Below are 20,169 nucleotides of genomic sequence, written 5' to 3'. Positions count from 1 at the left end.
CCTTTATATCTAGGAGAACCACATGGTTTTCAGCCTACAGCAGCTGTTTTAGCATCAACAGCCGCTACTGTTAGCTTGCCTTCTAACTGATAAGAAATTACTTTGCTTCTTCTGTTCCTAAAACAAAAGAACCCAAGCAGGTTTAACAGAAAACAAAGACCTTAAATAATGCTAGTTTGCAGTATTACCATGAAAAATAAACCAAACAAAACACTTGAAAATAAAATGCCTTCACTGCATTTGTTTTCAGAGAACCTTGAAAGTAACCAATTTCACTACATATGGATCTATTTAAGGTTTGTTACTCTGTTTTATCAAACAAATCACTACTTTGCTTTGATTTTGTCCCTTTCACTTCAGAAACTTGTTTCATTTAATAAAAAAACAAGTTGTGGTGTATTTGCTCTGGTATAACTAAGTACACCACCTAGAATTCTGCCTTATTAAAAAAAGGAAGAAGCAAACCAAACTCAGAATAGCAGCCAGGTTGCTACTGCAACTCTTCACACTATCCCAGCAATCCAAGACTGTGGAAGAAGGGAAACATGGAGTTATACCTGGCTGTATAAAGCTTGTATAAGTATCATACAAAATCTCTACTCCAGACAAGAAACCCTTTTTCAGCCACTGACTGTGCTTTAAATAGTTTATCATGTGAAGACCACCCTCTCAGAGTAATGTTTAGTCATGCTTGTAGAGTTTTAGGTTCTACAATATTTCTACCTTTTGCATAAGAACATGTATCACTTGAGCAATGCTTAAAGTGCAGGAGGCTGTGCTGTGTAACTTAGATCACTTAGATTTGCTTCCATGTGAATATAGATTTAGAGTGTTCAATGCAAGTTGATTTCAGTCTCTTAAGACCTCTCTTTGCATTAGCTTTATAGAAATCAAACCAAAACTCATTATTTTCCTTCTAAGTCCAAAGCTCTGAACAGAAATCCAGGTATTTGCATAAGGGTGTTGGTTCTCTGGGCCCTCAGGGTGTCTGTAGAGGGAGATGTTGCTATTTCTGTAATGTCCAACTACAGCCTTTGCCATTGATATTAAGGAAGTAGATACTGATATGCCCTAGGTATCTATGGACAAGTTAGGACAGGCACTGATGCAGAATGACAACACAGAGCTCTGTGTTAACTAACCATCCCTGTGCCACTTCACTTGTCCCATGGATCCTCCAGCCTGGATGAAGTCTTTGCTGTTGGGGGAAGAACAAACACCAGCTAAAGCCTTACCAAACCCCAGACAGTGGGGACACAGTAGACAGGTCCTTTGTCAGGAAAGGTGTATTTGGGGAGGAATCTGCCCATTGCCTGCTGCAATAGCAGCCCTCACAGCAAGAACCACCATCACCTGAACATATCTCCTATAGCATAGCTATCTATTGAAACACTTTCCCAACTCCCCAAATCCCACTGTTCAAAGCATTTATAACATAAACACTCTACTGAAATTGCATTCAAAAGTAGCTTTCTGCTGCTAACCTGCCCTTAGAGAAAGGAGAGCACCCATGTTTCCATTTGTCCAATGAAATCTGACCAGCTGACACTCTACAGATTCACTCTGCCACATTTTGGTGACTTCCATGTCTATGCTTCAGAGTGAAGTGATAACCTGACTTCAAATCTAAACCCCCTCATTGCAGCTTCAATTTCAGTGAACTGAGCCAGCACTGACTGAGAGCCCTTGGCTTTCTGCAGCACCTGTACTGATAATCCAGGCACAGAGTGGCCTGAGTGCTGGGCACAGCTACCTTTGCTCGAGCTATGTTAAACAAGCTCCCAAAAGGCAGGCAGGCTTTGCACTGAATGAGAACCTTCATTTGCTGACTGATGTCCAGCCCTGCCACTGAAGCTACATGAAGGGTTTCTGGCAAGGGAGGAACTCACCTCCAAGACAATTCATTGTGAATCCCTGAGGCTGGCCTTTAGCTTTGCCGTCTGTTCTTTGACTTTGCTGGCTGCCTTCCCAGTGTCTGCACCCTTCTGCATGCCTCAGAGAGGAACTACTCAAGTTTATAGCAGCATTAACTCATCAGCTGGAAACCTGCCAGGCTGCTTACATTTTCACTACAATCGTCTTAGCTCTGATTCCAGAGGGTGCCTTGAGACAGGATCCATGGTCACAGACAGCACTACACAAGCGCTTTCTGATGTGCTTGGATCCAATTTGGGGCGCTGGGCACGATGCATTAGTGCTTGCATAGCTACTGCAAACTGCCTCTGTGTAAGGACAAAAATGTCCCTTGCTTTTGTTTAGCTCTGTGTTAGAGATACCTATGTGCCTGTGGAAGAAAGACAGAGAACCCAAGCACAGAGCGTATGAAGTATCAAAAATTAAGATCTACTGCAGATCTACTGCGCTATTTGTTTCTCACAAAGGTGAAACACTTCTGGAGAACTGAGGACATGTGCCTAGTTTATTTCTAGTTGGCAGAAAATGACAACTTTTGAAATGGCAATTAAAGTAGGATTAGGTAAAAAATTAAAACAAAGCCAAAATCAGGGAGGCAGGGGGACAAAGTGGAATAATAAATCAGCAGAAAAAATCACAAGACATTTGCTTTTTTTGATTGACAACATAAAATCTGTGCACTTCCAGTGACTCTTAATAATCGTTGCTGCTGCTTGGAATCACAGCACCTGTATATCTTCCAGGGTGATTATACTACAAAATCCTGACTAAAATAGTTTTTAAATGAAGCAAAAATCACTTCCCCACAAGCTCTCCTTTAGCATTAGAATTTAAATCCAGTATAAGTGCTAGTCTGGTCAAACTGATCTGTAAGAGGTCACTCAGTCAATTTCCTCCTTGAAGTAGAATCAACTCTATCTAAACTGCTCCCCACAGTGTTTCTTAAAAACCTCTGGCAATGCAGACCCATCACCTTTTGCATGCTGTCTTTACGTCCAGGTACTCCTACATTAATATTAGGTCTTCATTAAGGCAACTGAAGTTGCTTTTCATAACACCAACTCTGGACTAGCAACAATTGCCTTATTTCCTGTGCAGCAACTTTCTTCTGTATCTGAAGATCTATTCCTTTCTTTCCTTCTTCCTTCAAAGCACATGATCCCCAAAGTAGCTATACCTATTGTGAAGAACTGCTCCTCATCCAGACTTTTCCCCCCCCACAGATCTGTGCAGCTGATTATGCCTGCTAAAGCGCTGCACCTTGCAGTTCTCATTATTAAGTTACACAATATTTTTAAGGTCACTTAGGATTCTAGTCCTGTCCTCCAGTGTGCCTACAAGCCTACCATCCCCAGTGTTAACTCCAAATGCAGTATTTATATGCTCTAGGCCAGTATCTTCGTCAATAAGGAAAACATCAATTACTAGGGACTGTCAGATGGTCCTCCACAGATTCTTCCAACCTGAAAGTGACTCACTGCTAACTACAAGTCACTTTGGTGTTTCATGAAAAAAAAAAATCTTAACCCTCCTTTGTTTCTGAAAGCGATGCTTACAATAGTAGTTTAATCATTGCCAACTAAACTTGTATCTGAGTTCCTAAAAGGTCTGGCCAGTCTGTTTTACTGTAAGTGCTATAAAATTAACAACTGCTTCAACCACAGTTCTGAACTAGGTAACAGTATAGTGCACTCTCTGCAGAGGGAAAATTAATCCAAATTAATGCAAGCAGGCTAGGACTCATTTATCACCAGCACTTACTGGCTCAAAGTAAGGCATCAATGTAAAGGAACAGCACAGTTCCTGGATAGCTTAATGGTACATGTGCCCCTGTCCGAGATGGCAGCTGGATATCCCTGCTCCTGCCTACCCAGCCCTGAACGCAGAAAATATGCTCAAGGTGTTTTTCATAATCTGTGTATTACCTGTCTCAAAATGTTCCACATCTATGCAAACCCAAGTTACATCAGCTCCAGAAAACCTCCACACACCAGTTTTTTAGGAATGAGGTTATTTTACATAAAGGGTTTGATGCAGTTTAGCTGATTCTCTTGTACTTGCACTTTGTTAAATTGAATTTGAAGTAGGTGTACCAAGTAACAGTAAACAAACTGATACACAGAGACAAGTCAGTCTGAGGGGGAAGTATTCAGTGCTAGGACCTTGCCACAAAATACTATTGATCACAAACTAAGTATGACAGGCTGGCAGTGGTGAGCAATGCACAGTTTGAGTGTAAAAAGAAAAAAAAATACATATTCGTGGCACATTTTAGTCAATTTTATCAGAGAAGGCCCTGAAGGGCCTTCGTACAGTTACACAAATCCAAAAAGCAGATTTGTCCTTAGAGTTCTAAGACCCATTACTTGTCATTTTTCACAATTTTTTGCACAATACCTAAAAAATAGTTTAAAAAACTGGTCAGGCTTTTCTATTGTTTCAGATAAAACTTAAGACATAATGAGCATCAGTTCTTTAACACCACTAGCTGAATGAGAAGTGTTTGAACTATTTCTGCAACTTTAAAGTAGGTAGACAATCATTAATTTTATTTTTCTTTTCGTTTTGACAGTAGTGCCATTGTAAACTAGTGAAATATCTATATAATCTTTGGACTAACACAGATTTTAGAGCAGGCAGGACAGTACTGTGGACACTGCTCACACAAGTTCCAAACCTGCAAATCTGCAGACATGAAAACTTACTCCCATGAGTAGTTATGTTGATTTGTGTTGCATAACCCTCTCTAAATTATGCCACTGAGAATACTTGCATGAGAAATTCACTGTGTGGGGGCTGAAAAAAACTTTGGTTTATAGCTTGCAGGAGGTCAATACTAGCAGAGGGGAAAAAACCCACAAAACTTGAGGCATTTTAAGTTAGTGGATCTGTCATCTAGTCTCAACTGAAAAGAAAGTAATTTAAATATTCTCACAATTCAAAACGTTCAGGAGTTACACAATCTTTCACTACTGCATTTCTTAAACGAACATATATTAAATAACAGTGCACTCTGGTTCTACTTAACACTTAAATGTTTTACTGAAATGCCTTTATAAATTTGCATCACTCCTCTTCCTTGAGGAGTTTCACTCACTAGCAGCAAATAAGGTAAAAGCCACTCTGTAACATAAAGGCTGTTACTACAACTGGATACCTTCACAATCAGACTTCTGATTACTGTGCTAAATTACACCACTCTTTCCTTCTCTGACCTGGATTATTGCCTTCTGGTTAGAAAAAAGGAAGGAAGAAGTAGAAGGGAAGAAAATGCTTAGAAGAAATAATTCCAGAAAAATCAGCAATGGGCAATACTAAGTAAAATTTCAATTTTGTAGTAGCTCATTTGCGAGCTACTTCAAATATGTTTTTAGAGGAGCCATGAACCCTCTCCATTGTATTTTTTTAACTGTAAACTTCTGTATAGGGAAGGAAGTGTTAGAAATAATCATGTGGATTGTATTCTTGAAACCATTCTGCAAACTTCAGCTTTCTTTTCAAGTAGAATGCATTTATTGCACTCAGTGATGACAAAATGCTGGGCAGGGAGAGACAATAAAAAGCATAATGTGCCACAAGATACATTATCAAGTAGAGTTTGGGTGATTTTTTAAATTTTTGCTCATTCAGCTTCATCACAAGCATTTTGTGGACATACTCTTAATATTTGTGGACATACTCTTAACTCTAGCTCTTACACACCTTAATCAACTGCTCTTCCATAGGGACCATTTAGTGTTCACAACTGGGTTTTCACTGCAGAGGTGGAAACCAGAAAAACAACAATTTATTTTTTGTCACTGGGATTCAGTATTTAGTACTATGAAGATGTTTTCCCAACAAGAAATTAACAGCATAAACACAAAACTGGGGGACTTACACAGATCTGAAAAGTCAACAGCTTGAGTAGAAGAAAAAAACATACATGTGAAGACAGGCACACACTTATGTATAAAGGCCTGCTATTTGACTGCATGCAATATATTCTTTCTCCTCCTGATTTCATAAAAGTAACTAAATGCCTGGTTTTGACAAAGAGGAGATGGAAACTTACTACATTTGAGAGACAAAGGAATGGATTGGCTTATTCCTATCCTGGTGTGTGTGGCAAAAAGCTTTGTGTGAACAATGCCTGCTATGAGAGGAGAGAGGAAAAACCCAGCAGAGTTCATTTGAATCACCTTTCTAAACCATTTAAGCAAACTTGGATGATTTTTTTTTCCCTTCCCCCCCCCCCCCCGGGGAGCATTACAGAGTAATCACATGAATCTGCTTCACTTTCTGACTGGAGTAGTCACCTCCGTGGCAGAACTGGAGCAAACCACAGCTGTGCAGTAACATCTTCAACAGGCACAACTGTTTGCAGAGTAAACATTTGCCTATAACCTTACTGCAGACAGAGTATGTTAACAAAAGGAATGCTTTTACAAGCTTAGCTGCAGCACCTTCCTCACAAACACAAGGCTGCATTAGCTCAAATCCAGCGCTACCTCTGCACGTGGATGAGCCTGCACCACCAGCACAATTGTTCATTGCTCCTCATTGTTTCAGACAGCTCAACTGAAAGAGCTTAAATTGCTGGTCTGAGGAATACCTTCACAATATTGCTTTAAACACATACTGCAGTGCTCTCACACTGATGGAATAACAAGCACAGTCCAACAGTTACAAACATCTGGATTCAAGGGTCCATAACTGAAGCAGTAATAGTGTTCGCCTGCCAGGGTTTTGCAGGCATTCTTCTTTGTGTCAAACTCCAGACCCTGGTGTTGGCAACACTCTGCAGGGTGGAATTAGCCCAAGATGTGGCAGTAATGAAAGGGACAAATGTAGTCCTTAGCAAGCAGAAGAATCCTGTATTAACACAAACCCCTTACATGTCTTGCTTCCATTTGTTCTTAGTCCACATACTTTGGAGTGTTATTTTAAAATACATAATTTCAAAATAAATTACTCATAAACCATCAACCTATTTGCAGTTGTAGCCTAGGAGAGGCTACAAACAGCAAAATCATCAACTGCCACCTTTTGTAGTACTACTCAAGAAATCACATTAGTATGTATTAGTATACAAGGCTTGAAAATAAATAGGAATCAATATCGTAATCCCTATTAAGGAAAATCTTTCCAACAGACCTATAAGGTCAGGCACTCACTGACTACAGGATGAGACAGAGCAGGCAGCCTTTGGGGTGATCCAAGCAGCTTTCCCTTAGCCATAAGTCCCATTTCCCAGCAGCTACAAAGAAAGCAAGTTGTTTCTCTGACCAGTGCTCAAAGGCATGTGTTTTGCCTGGCCTTTCCATTTTATTTTTTCTTTTTAACTGCTTGCTTTCAAATATCTGATTTTCAATTTAACAAAAAGAAGATATTAAAGCAAATTTACAGTACAGGATATAAAAGACTTCTATTCTCCTGCTTGCCTGGGAAAGATGCACTATTTTAACTCACCGCTTTTTAAACCACATGAATTAAGCTCTGAGTGGATATACTGAATTTGGTGTTTGCATTCATTTGCTGCAAAGTTTACACTAAAGTGGATTTGTTGTAAATTGGGCTGTAAAATATAAACTAAGCTGACATGAGTGTTATTAAATTGAACTTCAAAAACTTTTCCACAAAGAACAATATTTAATTTAGGAATGGAAATGAGGAAGACTGAGCAAAGAAAACTAGGAGTACACATTTTTGTTACTGTAGATCAGCAGGGCAGCCAGGAGCAGCTAAAGGAAGCTGCTATAAATCACAGCACCCCTGGGAGCAGCCCCACTTGTGCCAGTCCTAAAATCCAGGAAGTACAATGAGCATTGGAGACAGCAGTGCCCTGCTCCACCTGAGCCACAGCCTCCAAGTTGGGCAGATCACAACAGCAGCCTCGGACATAACCTTACCTACAGAGTAGTGACCTCTGAGCTAAACAGTTTTATGCTATGTGCTGAAAACAGTTATTCCAGATATGTCAAACCTATTTAAGAGCATCTCTGCAGTGCACATTTATCACGTACTACGTGCAAAATCTTTGCAGCATTTACCTGAGAGTCTGTAACAGTGGGGTTTGGCACACTTCCACACCTTGAAGTATGTGTAAGTGCATGGCCATGGTTTGAAACTGAGCTGCCTAGGAGCAATAGGGCCAAGATCTTTTTAGCTTTGCTTTATGCTATTAAAAGCACAAAAGAAATTAAATACAGCACACTGCATCAAGTACCACAGCTTTGAGTTAAGCCAGCAAAAGCAAGAAAAAATTGAATCAGATACCTGTCCTCAGTTTACCTATGTGTCCTAGTGCTACGGTGTATGTTGGACAGTAATTGACTTGTTTTAGGCTTTTCTGTTGAACAGGAGAAAACATGAGTGGAAAGCAGCACTTAATTTTTCTCCAACATCTTTAGTGGCCTAAGACTGAATATAATTTTATTGCTTTTGATGTTTTCTTTATTGAAAATCACACCAAAATCACAGGAAATTTAGTACTACTGTGTGTTACGGAGTAAAGCTATCAGCATGAAGATATTAAGTTTTATACTTGGTATCTCCGAGAAGCAGCTTGTATTCACTACTCACAAACATGACAGCATGATACATGACAACATGATTTTTTCAACAGTTCATTGTCCAATTAACAGAATCAGAAATCAATCTTTACTGTTGAGACAGGCAAGCAAAAAACTACTGTTTAGTCAGTTTTACTGTGCCTGTCATTCTGCTACCCCAGAGCCTAAAAGAAAAGTTAATGTGCAGCCCAGGCCTGCTCAGCATACCCAGGAACGGGGCTTTCTTGGGGCTCTGGCATTTTTATAAAGCAGATGTTATAGCAATAGATGTGACTGCAGGAAAAACAACTGCTGGGGAAATCTACACCTCTTTTGCATGAGAATCACAGTGTAGCCAGTTGGTGTCATTTTAAAGTAGCTAAATCAGCCTCAGGTCGCTCCCATGGGGTGCTTCTGGGCAGTTGCACGGGCAGGCGAGAAGTGGCAGCAGATATCAGTGTTTAGCATGATATCAGAGAGCTCAACATAATCTTCAGTCTGTATCCCGTTAAAGCAACATTTAACGTTTTATATGTGTCATAAATGGATTTTTAAAATTGCAAATTTTTCATTACTTATGTAACAAAATAACCAGAAGGACTATCAGCATCCAAGACCATTAGTTGCCAGTTGTATTCTTGTAAAGCTTGCAACATGTGGATTGCAAATGATAAGGGTGTGCTCTAGAACTGAAGAGAAACAACTGTGCATGCAAAACTGTTTTTGGGAGAACTTAGACACAAGGTTTTTGTTTTTAAACACGTGAGAATATGCCCAAATTATACAGGCTTTTAAACGTTTTAGGGTTTTTTTACAAATTCTTTTACTGTCACACGAAATGCAGTAAATAGCACTCTGCTGCTTGTTGCATGATGAGCAATACAGAGGTGTCATCAGCCTGCTGTGTTTGTCTGTAGCCTAATCTGTGCTACTACACCCTATAAGAAAGTAAAAGTGCCAACTGTTTCTGCACGTAAAAAACAGCTGCATTTACCTCCTTAGTACCAGAAAGGCTCCTTCTAACAAGTCAGTTTCAATGGAACAGTAAATACATTGGGCACTGAAACTCTGTTCAAACTGTTTATCATTGAAACCCTGATCTCCTGTTACAGAAGCTTGTTTCTCCTGTAGATTTTTTTTTATTTTGCAAAAGGTAAAAATGCACTCATCATAAAGTTGTTACTGAGTAAATCCACTAAATTCCTCTTAAAAATACCTATGGGAACAGAAACATTGACTTCCTCGCTGGTAAAAAATAACATGTTTTCCTACTCTCTGTAGGAAAGAAACTTGAATAATTTTAGACACATTGGGGGGTTTTCATCATTCTCAACAGCATTCCTGGGCATGTGGCTGTACCAACTCACAAGCAAAATGCTCTGCAATACTCTTGTTCTAATATGAGAGGAACACGCTTTCCCAGGGAGCCAAGTATCAGATAGTGCTGCAGAGTGTGAGAGGGGGAAGCTTCTCTTTCTAAAAGCTGTAACTTGCTGTACCCGAAACTGTTACAATTATCTTTTTGGCAACTGTAAGCAAAGAGTCTGAGTTCTATTTCATTTAAATACTTTCTCTTCTACCATGCCCCTTTGATGGTTCAAATATAAAGTGCAGAACCAACACAGAACTAGATCCCAGTAATTTATTTAAAGTTATCTAAAGCAGTTATTTAAAACCAAACCCATCTCCCCACAAACAACAACAACAAACCTCAAGAAAACAAACAAACAAAAAGAACCCAAAAAACGCCAAACAAACAAAATAAAACAAACCCTAAACAAACAGAGCCACTGACCCTGCATGCAAATACATCAGACTGCCACAGGCAATCTACAGCAGAGTCCTTAGGACAAGACACCTCCATCACAAATTCAATAAAACACTGCTCTGATTTAGCCCCTGTGCTCATGGATTAGTGAGACAGAAGAACAGCTAATATTTTATCAAATTCACAAAACACCCACCAAACTTTTCTAATTATTCAAAAGTCAAACAATTCCAACACAGAATCAGAAAGCATTTCCATCCTTTTGTTTGAAACATGTACATGGTTATACAAGTTATTAAGATACCTTCCATTCAGAAATCTTACTGAGATGACTCAAATGAAAGCAGCATTTAAAGCTAGCTTTACTGCAAATCTGAACACTGGCTGCTCACAGCTAATGAGAATGTTTATGTATCCTTTAAACAAAAGTAAAACATGCAAAAGATTTAAAGAAATCAGCTAACTGTGCTACTGTCTAACTTTCCTACAGATCAAGTGCTTCAGTTCCAAAACATCACTTTAAAACTAAATCACTCAGTCTTCCATGATTAAAATTTCATTTTCTGAAACCTAATAGAAGTGCCTCCCAAGTTGTGGACTTCCTTAAAAATATTCTTTATCAAGTGACTTCAACTTTGACCAACAGAAACATAAATTCAGAGGCAATACATCAGTTAATCTGTTAAACAACATACTAAGAGAAAACCTATAAAAATCACATACAGTTCTTTACTTCCGAATGAAAAGATCACTCCAGAAACTCAGCACTCAAAAACCCAGTTCAAACTACATGCAGACATTAAGTTGAAAGCTTCAGCATTATTTTGACATTCATATAATTAATGTTTCACGAAGGTAGTGACCAGCTGTGAACAACAAACTGAATAGATTTTACTGTGTACATCAATCACTAATGACTACACCTCCAACATGCAGACAAAATATCAAACTTAAGTTTCAAACGTTTTGTATGCTTGTATGCAATTTCTGTCTAACAGTCACCCGTCATAAACACTAAGTTTGCCTTTTGTTAAGCTAAGCACATTAATTTCCTACCACCGACCACAATTTAAGAAGCCATTACATACCTGCAGTTAGGAGGAGGATCAAGGGTTATTTCAGCTAGCTCCTTCTGGATTCTGTTGGTGAAATGAGAACAGACACAAAGCATTTGAGATAGTCTATAGAATAAATCAGGGAATTACACTGCCCTCTACCACCATGCAGTTAAATGCAAGATTGGCTTTGCCTTCAGTAATGCTAACATGGCTGCTTCCTCTTTGTTCTCAGAGGCATAACCCAAATCCCACAGCTGAGAAACTTTGCAGCTTTTTTCCTGCTCCATGCTGTACGTAAACAGAACACTTACGGCTTAGTTGGGTAGAAATTTCCCACAACTATTCAGGAAAGTAACTCTTTTTCACATCCAAGCACTTTTTACCAGGGAGATTTTCTTTTCAAGCTAATATGCAAATGAGGCGGGGGGGGGGGGGGGGGATCCTGCCCAGGCAGATTTGACAATGACTTTAAACCAGAGCTACAGGATCTGTGACTGAGGCTCAAGTGAACCGTGCTGGCAGCAGACACACTCTTTTCACAAATATTTTACCTACTACTTTGCAGTGTGTTTAAAAAGTGGATTTGCAGATCTGTCAGGCTGTCTCTGTTACTGGAATAATCTCTCTGCATCAACTTTGCTTCTCTCCATACCTTCTGCTGCCTTCCCTCCTGCAACCTTATGCAGTAGCTGTATTTATGTGATAAAAAGTGATACAATAACTTGAAATAACTTGTGCATAAATTTACTACAAACATTCACAAGGAGTTAAGATCTGAAAAATGAGTACTGAAAACTTACTGTCAATTTCAGTTTGATCGGGTACATAAGAGGTGCAATTTCAAAATACATGTTAAACTCTTAAAAATATCAAGTAAGACTTCTCTTCACAGACACATATGAGCAATACTTTGAATTTCATGCAAATAGCAGGTGTTAGAAAATGAGCTAACAGAAACTGCTTTGGATGTCCTTGCATTAATAAATGCAATTATTTTCGTAATTCAGCCTACTGAACTATCTGAGATGCATAGAATTAGACTTGCAACAATTAAGTGAAATAAAGATGGGGAAACTCAGTGTCAAAAACCTGTATCTCAGACTTGTCAAATAAAGATAACCAACAACAAATTACAAGTGCTAAACTTTTGTTGCTAAACTTTTTTCTCTTTAGCCAGTCCTACTTCAAAGGGTTTCTTTAACAAGCCTAAAAGTCATCAAACCCACACAGCCATTCTCTGCAACAATTTTAACATATTTCAAAAATAATTTACTAAGTTTAAGTCAAATACAAAATTACTAAAGTGTTCGTAAAAGTCAAAACTCTCATAACACGCTGAATAAGCAAAATTTGAAGCTACTACAGCTATCTTACAACTTTTCTTGCTACAGGATACTTGTAAATGTTTGCAAAGGAAAGCAGCTCCAGGGAAGGACTGGAAAATTATGTTTCTTCTCCAAATACAGCTGAGATTAAAGAATTTAAAGTTTGAGTGTTGCACACAACTGATCTTGGAGAAAATTACCAGAGTATACATCCTGAGACCCAGACTGCCAAGAAACTACTATGCAAATGCAAGTGCAACCAATGTAACTAAACAAGGTTAAAGGTAGAGGCTACCTGTAGAACATCACGGTTTAAATCCACAGATCCTAAGGGAGAAAACTCACCTAGGTTTCTCCCAAGAGAACCCATTCCTTCAAGGTGCGTAAGGCTCTCCTGTGCATCATCATGAAAATCTCTCATAAGGCCCAGAGAAGCCACTGGGGTTTTATGACTTCTTTAATTAGACAGCATTGCCTGTCATCAGTCTACAGATCATAATAAAATACTCCAGGAGGACTCCACCCTATACCAATCAGGCATGGAAACCTTACTCAGAAAAAAAGTGCCAAAGCTTTCTCACACATTTTTGCAAATACAAAATATACCTAGATATATATAGATATATAGCTCCCTCCCAGTCAGCCTGTAAGTTACCAAGTTCTGTACCAACTCCTCACAAGGCATAGGAAAAGTTTGTGTAGCTGTTACCCCAACAAGACTTGGATTAATTAAAACTCTGCTTAGCAGGCTTGTGTACTACCAAAGCTGATAGTTCACTCCCTTCCAAACAGCTTTACAAGAACAATCCCTCTGCCCTGACAAGTGCAGTGTAAGTACTGTGACTCCAAATACTGTGCAAAAATACTGCAGGATGTTTCACTCTCCCCTTTACCTTTTTGCACTAGTAGATAGCTTAGCAGTAGTTTTGCTGGATAGTTTGGTGTTCTTCTTCTGCTGGGTGGCAGAGGGTTTTCGTTCTTCTTGCTCTTCAGGTTCAGGTGCAGGCGGATCCCTCTGATCAGCATCTGAACTACCACTGCTGGTACTTGGACTTTCATCGTCTGACCTCTGCCTATCACTGGACATCGTGGGGAACTTTTTGGGGAAGGAAAAGAGGCAGTAAATACACAAGGAAGGACTCTCTCTTGTCATTCCCCAAGTTCCACTGACCTCTGCCTATCACTGGACATCCCACAGAACTTTTTTGGGGAAGAAAAGAGGCAGAGTTCATACAACAGGCAGGACTCTCTCTTGACCTTCCCCAAGCTCCAGAAAACTTTGAATAGGTGACAGGTCGGTTTCAGTGAGAAATTGATCAAAATATACTTTTTTTATCTCATACCCAAGGGCTGGAGTTTGACAGCTACAAAGCAATATTTACACTTCTGAAAATACAGATATTTCCAACTTTTAAACCCACTCGCATTTTTTTCATACTTTAAACAATATGCCAATTGTCGACTTTGTTCTAAGGCATGAGACAGATTTAGCAGGGTACTTAGGCAATGAACATTAATAACTTATGACACACTGTAAATAACAGACCTCACTGAAAATGTTTTTTAAAAAGTCACTAATAACCTGTAAATATTTACATTGGAGCAGACCATTTTATTGGGTCCAAACGCCAGATCCCCCCTCTTCCCCTCTCTCCGACAAAATACACTGCCAGTAACACTTGGGTTGATTTCAGATGGAAATGTACACTTGCTCCGAGCATTTAAAGGGCTGGCACGGGGAGGAACGAGGTTTGGATTTTTGTTGGTCGTAGGGCTTTTTTTAGGAAGGGGAAAAGCCCCGCGATGCATTTAAAGCCACTGGGGTAGCAGCAGCCCCGGTTATTTACATGGCCAGCAGCGAGAACTGCATTTGGCCACCACAGAGCTGCCGGAGGGGGAAGAAGCATAATTCAAACTGCACCTTCTGCACAGCTCTCCCCGCCGCCGCTCCCCGCGCAGCTCCGCCAGGCAGACCGACATTTTTCCGCCGATCGGGAAAGGCGGGGAGCGGGGGGGGGGGGGGGGGGGGAAGAAGGAGGGGGCTGCCCCGGCGGCCGGGGGGGCCCGAGGAGGAGCGGCGGGAGCTGCGGCAGGGCTGGATCCAGGCGGCCGCCCGGCCGCGCTTTGTGGGGAGCGCCAGCCCGCCGCGGCTCGGCTCGGCTCGGCTCGGCGGGCGGCGGCTCGCCCGGCCCCGCTCCGCACCGTGCGTGTGCACCAAGTGAGGCGTGAACTCGGGCCGGCCCCGCGCCCCCGGCCGCCGCCAGGCAGCGAGCGCCGAAAACAAGAACAAAGCTCCTCTACCAGCCCCCCCGCCTCCTCCCCGCCTCCCCCCACCGCGCTCGCCCAGCCGCCGCGGCGGCCGCCTCGCCCGCCGCTCCCTTACCTTCGCCGGCGTCCTGTCCCGCTGCTGGGTCGGAGGGGCGGGATGGCGGGGGGCCGGGCCGGGCCCGCGGCGCCCGAGGAGGGGACGGAGGCGGCCGGGGGGCTCTACGGCGGCGGCGGCGGCTCTGTGGCCGGGCAGTGTGGAACATTGAGAGCCGGAGCAGGGGGGGACGGGGGGAGGCGCGGTGCGGCCCCGCGGCCGGCGGGTGGCGCTGGCGGGCCCCGCTCTGCGGCGCGGGCTCCCGCGGCGGGCCGGGGGGCCGGGGCGGGGGGCGGCGGGCGCGCGCCGCGGAGCGGAGGCGGGGAGGGGACCCGGCCGCCCCCGGCCTCCCCCAGCCCCGCCCGGGCTCTCCCGCCCGCCCGCGGCCGCCGGATCCCCGGCGGAGCTCCCGGCCAGCGGGGGAGGGGAGAGGGGGCGCTCGCTCCCGCCTGCCGGCAGCGGGGTGCGCGCGGGCGCCCTCCCCCCGCGGCCGGGGGCGCGCGTGCTCCGGGCCGGGCAAGGACAAAGCGGCGGCCCGGGGATGGCGGGGATCGCCCCTCGACGGCCGCTGCACTCGGCCGGGCTTCACCCGCAGCCCTCAGCTGAGCCCAGCCCCGAGGGGCTCCGGCCTCCAGCCCGCCGCGGGACTCGCCGGGCCGCTGCCCAGCAATGGCCATGCCCGTGGGTCGTGGGGTCTCGACAGCCCGCGGCCTCGCCAGCCTCACACCTCACACGCCTCGGCTCCTGCCTTGCGGCCCGCGTCAGGGCAGGGACACGCAGGAATGAGACCCTCGGTGGTTCCTTCCCCCGCCAGATGTGCCCTTGGCACTTTGTCACACGTGGGAGCTGGCGAAGCACCGGTGCAGCCTCGCCACTCTGAACAGGAGTATTCGGCATGAAAAGCAGAGTTAGTTGTTCCTTGAGCAGCCAGCACACCAAATCACAAATGTTTTAAAGAGGAACGGGGGTAATTGATAGCAGTTGTGGTGTCACAGAAAGGTGGGTGGCAGCTTCTGCAGAGAAGAAATTAACAGTTGCTATAAATGTTTGTGAAATTTACATGAAATCTCAAGACTGATAGCTGCTGTCCAGCACGAGGGCTTTTGCCTAGATACCTTTCGTTATCAACAGCCTACTGACTAAAAACTACTGTGTTTTCTTAGCTTGTGCAAGATTGAGGGGTCAGAGAGCATATACCGTACTCTAGAGGGAATAAACAATCAGTGTGTCAAGGAATACTCCTCTCTGGAGTTAGTTGAAGTTAGCTCAGTTGAAAAGTGTGCTGAAGATTTGGCAGGAAAGTTGAATGATATGATGTGAAGGAATACTGGAAGTTTGTTTGTTAAAGTAGGCTATAGAGAATTCCCAACTCACCACTACAGGCAATTTGCCCCTGAGGTATGCTGTAGAAAATTCCTAGCATAAACAGTATCTGGCATGATGAGCAATCTGGGCATAATTAGTAAAAGGGAAGCACAGCAATATCAAAAATCTATCAGTCAGCACTGAGAGCTTTTCCCCCTCCCCTCCTCCCATTCTGTTGATTATGCTCAAGGTGAATCTTGCTGGAACTTTGAAAGTCAGGATTAAGTCTTTAAAATTACTTTGGGTAAAAAAATTGGAGTCATCCCAAAAAAAGTAGTAGAAGAATGTGCATCTACAGAATGAAAGTAAGTAGATTGGCCAAGAGTTGCACACCACATCAGCTACTACATGTGTGGCTTTTGTGGCTTTCAGGATACAAATTGAAAATTAAGAAAGCCCATTTAATGGAGACTAATATAAAAACTATTCTATATTTTATTTTTTTCCCAGCGTTCTTTACTATATTAAAATGAATTTACTACAGCAATGTGTGAATATAACAGATATTTATTTGATTGAATATTCATTCATTTGACATCTAGTTTCAAAGGATGACACTTTGCTCTTAAGAGGTTGTATGTTCCTTGGCTATGTTTGCTATGCTGTCATCCACAGAAGGAAGGCTGCACTGAAAGGTACAGTTTGAAGGAGAGGGAGAAATGATAATTTTAATAGCCATTGTTACAAATCTACATATAATCATCTCTGTGACTTTTCATATCCCTCACAATCTGGCTTCAGTTTAATTTTAACTGATGTGCCATCATCAATGTGTTTTCTCTGTCAGTTTGTTGTGTGTTTGAATTGTGGAAGTACAGCTGGCATTGCAGAGCCTTCCTAAATCCTGGGCACTCAGGGTGAGGCCTACATTTTTTTACCAGTCAGTCACCTTTGTTTGTGTTTTGCTGCTTTTGTGTTCTTTGGGGGGTTTTTTTAAAGCCCTGTTTGCAAAGGCGGTAGATTGGTAGATGTTTTTTTCAGAAGCCCAGTGTCTTTTTGGGTCTGTCTCCCTCCTTGTTCTGCCAGAGCACAGGTATGAAGTTTCTGTTAGCACACAGAGGTTGAACAGCTGCCTTGAGCTGTACAGACCTCTGGAAATATTTTTCTAGGTTTAGGAATTCACAGTTGAGTGTCCTCCATCTGACATGAAGTTCTTTGACAGCAAACAATGGCACCAAAACTAGGTGAAAAGCATTTTGATCTCCTGGCCCAAATCATTTTAAGGGTGTACAGATGGTAAAATCAAAGCCAGCATAAGTTTTTCATGATTAAGAGCAGCTCAGCTGAAAATTCTACTTAATGTTACAGTTGTATACTTCATCTTTTTTATTGCAAAGCCATTGTTTCCTGACAATAAATTCATCACCTGGCAATGCATCTCTCTGTCCTATGTGTATTCCCATTTCAGGTTGTGTTAAAGCCCCTGTTGGAGCCCTACTACAGCACCCTACTACTGCAGAATGAGGAAATGAACCTTTTTTGTTTTTTCTTTTTTTTTTAAAGTGGATAGGGTAAAATTTAGATTGTGTTTTTCTTTGTAGGTAATGTCAAAGTACCAACTAGTGCTCCTTGTAAGCTCTTTTTCAAATATTCAGTTTGTCGTGTCCCAAGATAATTAACAGTTTTAACGGAGAGTTCTAGGAAAGCAGATTAGGGAAAAATCTTGGGCCAAGGAGGGAAGTAGTGACTTACAGAAGGGAGTACGAGAGGCCTGCAGTAGCTTCAGCTCATCCTGTTGTGCCGTCACCATAAATGGTATTTTTCTTACATTGTGATGCTGTGGATTCTTTGGGGTTTATGAAGGAGAAAATAAGCCCCTAAAGAACAATGTCCCTACTATGTTTCATTTGTGTTCTCAAGAATTTACAAGAACAGAGGAGGAAAGTTTTTTGAGAAATAAAGTCAATGTGGCAGAGGACAGGAACCACCAGCAGTTAGAAAAGCACCTCCTGGTCCCTTTGTCAGCTGGTGTTTAGCCCACGTTTTGTGTTGCCACTCTGTAAAGTTTGGCGTGGGAATATGGTGGAGGAAGGATGGGAAGGGGGCTGGGCAGAAGAGATGAAGGCAAGATCCAGAACACTGCTGTGCTTCAATTGTTTTTGTTTGAAGAATGGCTTTTTGGAGGTTGCTGTGGCTCAGCAATAATCTTGAGACTGCTGTAATGCAGCCTGTCATGAGGCCTGGAACTTGGGATTCTTACAGGACTTTCCAGGATATCTTTCCTTCTCTGAATCCTTGCATGCTTGAATAGAGTCAGAAGGAGAATTGTGCCAAATTGTTTTTTGTTTTTTTTTTAACACAGGAGTTAGCTGTTTATCTAGGATTCTTTATAACATTGAATACTGCTGTATCTAAATCCATAAAAAAAATACTTAACATGCACTAAAGCATTACAGATATTTATAAATCGTCATCATAACACTAAGAAGTAGACAGCAAGTCCTCCAGTACATTGTATTTGACAGTTGTATTTTACACACTGGAAGACTAAATGGTCAGTTGGCTACTGGTTTTTAATAGGCAGATTAGCATTAAGTGCTTAAAAGCATAAAAGATAAATGCATATTTTCAAAGCACAAAGTCATGTGGAAATGTTTGCATTACAGTGTTCCCATGTAGTTCTTGTGTTCTGTTGTGTAAATTCTTGTGTGTGGATTATTGATGCAAGGAAAAAAACACAGTGGCCCCTTTGGAGTTCCTGTAGTAATTCATAAAATTCAGCGCTGTGCATGTCAAATGAGTATCACTGCTTTAAAAAAATCAACACTTTATTTTTTTGTTGAAAGCCACTTGTATTCACCAGCTTTTAATTGCTATAGTTTTCATTTTACTTGGAAAGTTTTAGGAAAACCAAGAAAAATTAGAGAAAATTCAAGTGGAATTGTTCTTTGCTAGTGGACAAAAGTAATTTGACTTTCATAAGGGTATTTCCCTTAATAAATAAGCATTATTTCATCTGTAAACAAGAGGATTTTTTCCCTTGAAATTTTAATTGTATATTGTTATATACATTGTTGTATAGATATGTGTAGTTACAGTTGCTATAATGCATTTAATTTTTAGTGCAATGTCTTGAATATTTAACTACAGTAGTGTAAAATGTAAATACTGGCAGATTTTACCTGTACCAAAGTGCAAGAACAATAGGTCTAAAAACAACTTAATGAATTCCATAAAATAATTTTGTAGTGTATATTCAGCATTATAGTGTGTAAATTATAAGTTAGGGAGAGTATGGCTCTACATATACAATCCTGGCAGACCAGCACTTCTGGAAAACTTTCAGTATGAAATCTGCCCCTGTTCTGCTCATGCGGTGTACTAAAATAGTGTTGTCATTCTTGGTGTGTGTGATAATCTGCCATGAAAGCTGTAATAGTGAATAATGTTGAAGGCCTAGTAAAAATTAGATTTCCTTGTTACAAATAGAGGCATTCCACCCCTAAACTATCTCAAATTGAATTATGTGTAAGTCTGCACACAAGCATATGTCTCAGTGCTATCTACAGACTGCTTAGATTCAAAACCTTTGGCTCCATAAAAGCTCTGTCTCCAAAAAACCAAAGTTTGAGTGAAAGCAGAAAGTGAATAGGCTGGTAGTAATCGAGCTGATATCCTCATTCATACCAGCCAAGGGATGGCAAGATAATTGCAAAGTCAAATTCACCTGACCAAGTTGAGGTCAGAAAGAAACGTACACATGAGGCAGACATTATTCATAAGCTGATGGATGTTTTTATGGAAAAGTAATAATTAAAAAGTACATGACTAAATTGGCCCATCCTGAGTGTGTTATTAAGAAAAAGGATCCTGGATGGCTCCTTACTGCCTCAGTCTGACTAAC

General features: G+C 41.7%; 1 protein-coding gene across 2 annotated transcripts in view; it reads right to left on the bottom strand.

Annotated features, from left to right (window-relative positions):
- Window positions 1-15,137, bottom strand: part of UBE2E3 (ubiquitin conjugating enzyme E2 E3) — a 57,062-nt gene extending 41,925 nt beyond the window's left edge. The window contains exons 1-3 of one of the 2 annotated variants that reach the window (XM_014249606.2): window positions 14,982-15,137; window positions 13,492-13,694; window positions 11,304-11,354 (exon numbers count right to left, since the gene is read on the bottom strand). In XM_014249606.2, coding sequence (XP_014105081.1) covers window positions 11,304-11,354; window positions 13,492-13,685 — 245 coding nt within the window. In that variant the 5' untranslated portion in view covers window positions 13,686-13,694; window positions 14,982-15,137. Of the gene's footprint in view, window positions 1-11,303; window positions 11,355-13,491; window positions 13,695-14,519; window positions 14,585-14,981 lie in introns of those variants that run through there. The other variant, XM_005519855.2, reaches the window with a different exon arrangement.
- Window positions 15,138-20,169: the final 5,032 nt, after the last annotated feature.

The sequence above is a fragment of the Pseudopodoces humilis genome, chromosome 8 (genome assembly GCF_049639895.1).
Source record: "Pseudopodoces humilis isolate 2021_Gansu_Grassland_sample_001 chromosome 8, ASM4963989v1, whole genome shotgun sequence".
NCBI lineage: Eukaryota > Metazoa > Chordata > Aves > Passeriformes > Paridae > Pseudopodoces > Pseudopodoces humilis.
This window is presented reverse-complemented; position numbering and strand designations above follow the sequence as displayed.